This window comes from Echinops telfairi, unplaced genomic scaffold (assembly GCF_000313985.2).
Source record: "Echinops telfairi isolate 266 unplaced genomic scaffold, ASM31398v2 ScPeMD7_12;HRSCAF=54, whole genome shotgun sequence".
Taxonomy (NCBI): domain Eukaryota; kingdom Metazoa; phylum Chordata; class Mammalia; order Afrosoricida; family Tenrecidae; genus Echinops; species Echinops telfairi.
The window spans coordinates 1,633,747-1,638,827 of record NW_022103909.1 but is presented as its reverse complement, the minus strand read 5'-3'; the positions used below and the strand labels follow the sequence as shown (position 1 = coordinate 1,638,827).

At 43.9% G+C, this 5,081-nt stretch overlaps 1 protein-coding gene across 4 annotated transcripts in view; it reads left to right on the top strand.

Annotated features, from left to right (window-relative positions):
- SCN8A (sodium voltage-gated channel alpha subunit 8) overlaps nucleotides 1-5,081 on the top strand; it is a 172,543-nt gene that overhangs the window by 123,887 nt on the left and 43,575 nt on the right. For all 4 annotated transcript variants that reach the window (XM_030884781.2, XM_030884780.2, XM_004711370.2 and 1 more), the window contains exons 16-17: nucleotides 3,653-4,123; nucleotides 4,821-4,938. In XM_030884781.2, the coding sequence (XP_030740641.1) occupies nucleotides 3,653-4,123; nucleotides 4,821-4,938 (589 nt within the window). The remainder of the gene's footprint in view (nucleotides 1-3,652; nucleotides 4,124-4,820; nucleotides 4,939-5,081) is intronic.

Below are 5,081 nucleotides of genomic sequence, written 5' to 3'. Positions count from 1 at the left end.
TTAAGTATTAAGGTAGCAAATGGACATTGGGTTTCTACTCAAGTCCTCCCTCAATGCAAGAACACTGTGTTCTAATAATCTGGCATTCTATGATGCTCACCTTCCTGACACAATCGCTGAAGACAAAATGGGTGCATAAGCAAATGTGGTGAAGAAAGCCGATGGTGCCTAGTTATCAAAAGATATAGCATCTGGGGTCATAAAGTCTTGAAGTTAAGCAAGTGGCCATCTAGCAGGGAAGTAACAAAACCCACATGGAAGAAGCATACCAACCTGTGTGATCATGAGTTGTCAACGGGATCAGGTATCAGGCATCAATTATATTGATGTGAATGAGGTGGGTTGGAGTCGAGACCCAAAGCCCATCTGTAAACAATTGGACATCCCCTCACCGAAGGGTCACAAGTAAGGAACGAATCAGCCAGTATGCAATATAGCACTGACAAGGCACACATTTCTCTAGTTCTTTAATGCTTCCTACCCCACACCCCCACTATCATGACCCCAGTTCTACCTTACAAATCCAGCTGGACCAAAGCATGTACACTGGTACAGGTAAGAGCTCTTGACACACGGAATCCAGGACAGATAACCCCCTCAGGATCAATAATGGGAGTAGCGATACCATGAGGGGGGAGAAAGGGGAAACCTATCACGATGATTGATTGACATATAACACCCCACCCAGGGGAATGAACAACAGAAACATGGGTGGAGGGAGAAAGCAAACGGTGTAAGATATGAGAATAGTTATAGTTTACCAAGGGTTCATAAAGAATGGGAGGGTGGGGGAGGAAGGGGGGAAAAAGAGGAGCTGATACTAAGGGCTCAAGTAGAATGGGAATGTTTTGGAAATGATGATGCCAACATATGTACAAATGTGCTTAGTACAATTGATGTATGGATTGTTGTAAGAGCCCAAATAAAATGATTTATTTTTTTAATATAGATTAGCTAAAGCCAATGGAAGAAATGATGAAATAAAAGAGCCGAACAGAAAATTCTAAAGAGCAGAAAACACAGTAAAGTATTATAATTAAATGTGCAAAGACCTGGTGTTAGAACACTGAAGGAAGAACATGCTCAGCATTATCTCAAGCTGAAAGAACTGAAGAAAACAAAATCAAGGCCTGAGTTGCAGTGTTCAAGGATTCTATGGTCAAGAATCTTTGAAAGACTATGGAAGGAATACACAAAATCATTATACAAAAAAGAACTAGTTGATGTTCATCTACCTTTTCAAAAAGTAGTTGGTGGTACTGAAAGATCTCTAAGCTCCACTAAAGGCATCAGCAAAAATCAAGGCACCAGGAGTGGGTGAAGTACCAATTGAAATGTTCCACCAAGCTAATGAAGTACTAGAAGCACTGGCCAACCAACTGGAAGAGATCCATGTTTGTGTTCATTCCCAAGAAAGATAACTCAACAGGATATGGATATTTTTGAACAATATCATTAATATTACATACAAGTAAAATTTGACTGACTATAATTTTTAAAGTTGTAGTGCTTTTGAATTATTAAAACATACATTGACAGGAAACTACCAGAAATTCAAGCTGGATTCAGAAAACAACTTGGCATGAGGGATATCTTTGCTAATGTCAGATGGATCTTGGCTGAAAGCAGAAAATACCATGTTTACTTGTGTTTTATTTTCTATATAAAGGCATTCAACTATGTGGGTCATAATAAACTTTGGATCACATTGAGAAGAATGGGAATTCCAAAACACTTCATTGTGTTCATGCTGAACCTGTGCTTGGACCAGGAGGCAGTCATTCCAACAACAAGGGGGTACTGCGTGGTTTAAAATCAGAAAAGGCATGTGTCGGGGTTGCTTCCTTTCACCATACTTTGTCTCTATGCTGAGCAAATAATCAGAGAAGCTGGACCACACAAAGAAGATGTGGCATTGGGATTGGAGAAAGACTCACTGAGCTGCAGATGACACAACCTTTCTGGTTGAGATTGAAGAGAACTTGCACCACTTACTCATGAAGATCAAGGACTAGAGCCTCCCGTACAGATTGCAACTCGGTGTAAACAAAAATCTTCCTAAGGGGACCAGTAGACATCTTGATAAATGGATAAAATGTTGAGGTTGTCAAGGATTTCATTTTCTTGGATCTACAATCAGTGCTCATGGAAACAGCGATCAGGAAATCAAAGGACATATATGGGGCACATCTGTAGCACGAGTGTTAAAGGGCAGGGATGTCACTTTGAAGACTCAGATTTGCCAAGCTATGGGATTTTTGATGGCCTCACATGCATATGAGTTGGGCAATGAATAAGGGAGATTGCAGAAGAGTTGGGGTATTTGAATGATGGTCTTGGTGAAGTATATTCAAAGTACTTTGCACTGCCAGAAGAAAATACAAATCTGTCTTGGAAGGAGTACAGCCACAATGCATCTTACAAGTGTGGGTGATGAGACTTTCATGCACTTGAACATGTTATCGTTAGAGACCAGTCTCTGGAAAAGGACATCGTGCTTGATAAAATATAGGGTCAGCAAAAAAGAGGAAGACTGTCAACAAGATGGATTAACACAGCAGCTGCCAACAGTGGGCTCAAACATAGCAATTGTGAGGATGGGGTAGGGCAGGGTCATGTTTCCATGCGCTGTGCCCAGAGTCACTATGGTTGAAACCAATTCGTCAGCACGTAACAACTACTATCACATAGCACTTGCCAATTCATAGAAAATCCATTCTTAAAATGAAACTTGATTTATTTTCACCTTGATTTGTTTTATGACTCTCCAAACCTAATTTCTTCCTAACACGGCCCTCTTAAAGACAATTGCTCGTTAGCACATGACGTCTCTGTGGTCTTTGACCCTCCCCAACAAGCCTTATCTACCTATTTTTATTTTGGGAGGACTTTCTATGCTGCTGATAATAAAAGAATAATATATTTGGGGATAGATGCATGTACATATGTGCAACTATAAAAGCCATGAAAAGAGTGCTGGATTTTTTAACAGTTTTATTGGCATATAATTTACAAATCTTGCAATGCACTAGTTATATTAAGAAGAGTTATACAATTTATTACCACAATCAATTTTACAGCCCATTTGGTTTTTTGTTATTGTTAAATCACTTTTAAAATGTGTGTGTAATCACAATCAGTTCTAGTGCTTCCCCCCAACTCCCACATTGTTTGCTCCCCAAATCCCCGTGCCCTCCCCTACTTCCATCCCCGCTCCTCTGCACCCCGATAAATCCTTGTACCAGTTACTATCTCTGCATTCACTCCTTCTGTGCTTCCCAAACTGGGAAACCCAACGGAAACAATAAAAAACAAAAAATAAAGTGCTAAGGATAATGAATTTCTTACATGATAGGGCTTCCAAAAGTTTGAGAAAAGACGGAATTACAAATTAATGAAATTTTGCCATGGGATGTTTGAAGCCCCCTCATATTAGAACCCAACCAAACATAATGGCAATCTACGGATGTGGACATTTAAAATACGAGGTGGATGTGGACATTTAAAATACGAGGTGGGCCAGACAGAACACAGTAGAGACCCGAGTCCGTAGCATAAAGTCTGGGGAGCCAGCTTGTAGCCCCTATTCCAGCCGGCCATTTCTCTTGATCCATTTAACCTCCATTCTTGTTCCCTTGCCCTCCCAATCCAGGTGCTGAACCTGTTTCTGGCCTTGCTCCTGAGCTCCTTCAGCGCAGACAACCTGGCAGCCACAGACGATGATGGGGAAATGAACAACCTCCAGATCTCCGTTATCCGGATCAAGAAGGGTGTTGCGTGGACCAAAGTGAAAGTGCACGCCTTCATGCAGGCCCACTTCAAGCAGCGCGAGGCTGATGAGGTGAAGCCCCTGGATGAGCTGTACGAAAAGAAGGCCAACTGCATTGCCAACCACACGGGTGCAGACATCCACAGGAACGGCGACTTCCAGAAGAATGGCAACGGCACGACCAGCGGCATCGGCAGCAGCGTGGAGAAGTACATCATTGACGAGGACCACATGTCCTTCATCAACAACCCCAACCTGACCGTGCGCGTGCCCATCGCTGTGGGCGAGTCGGATTTCGAGAACCTCAACACGGAGGATGTTACCAGCGAGTCGGATCCTGAAGGCAGCAAAGATGTAAGGCCCCGGGCCAGACACCAACCTTGATCATGGCAGAGCAAGTGAAGCCTTCCAGCCCTAGGAGTTGGTTAGTTCAGTGGTGGGCCTGGTAGAGATTCGTGAAGAGCTGGTTCCTTTTAAGGACACGCCCCACCACCCCAATATCATTCTAGACCTTTGCTATATATGGCCTAGATTGCCCTGGTTGGTAACGTTTTATTTCATTGGATCCATTCTCCAGCTCTTGGATCCTCTGGGTCAAGGCTAGACGAAACCTTTTACTACTTTTCCCTGCCACTTTTAACAGTCTGTACCGGTGAGATGAGCCTGTAGTTGAGGATGGTTCCCTGTCATTGTGTTTTAATGGTACACATCCCCTCCTGAGAGACATGTTGAGGGCACTGTGGGAATTGTTAGGAGCCCTGCTTTTACAGGGGTGAAAGCACGCAGTTCAAACCACTTCCTAGGAGAAAGCCGTGACCTGCTGTTTCCATCAGGGTCCCGGCCCATCGGACTGCTTGCTCTTCTCCACCCTGTAGGGTCGCTGGGGAAAGGAACCGGGTTTGGAGTTTATTGGTTTGCCCACCGTGTGTTGGATGATGCCATCAACGCGTGAATGATAACTGACACATCATCCCAGTAGGAAGTGGGGTTCACCAGTCGGGGTGCACGTGCTCCTGCAGTTACTTTCTGTCCCTTTTCTTTGCGTCTCTAGAAACTGGATGATACTAGCTCCTCTGAGGGAAGTACCATCGATATCAAACCCGAGGTAGAAGAGGTCCCTGTGGAGCAGCCTGAGGAATACCTGGATCCAGACGCCTGCTTCACAGAAGGTGAAGGGGCTGACGCCACGCAGTGTCTGCGTTGCCTGCAAACACGTTTCTGTCCGGGTTACTGGCTGGAGGAGGAAAAGGGGCTGAGGGGCCAGCTTCAAGAACTTTATCCCCACACTTCCATTTCTAGGAATCGTTTTATT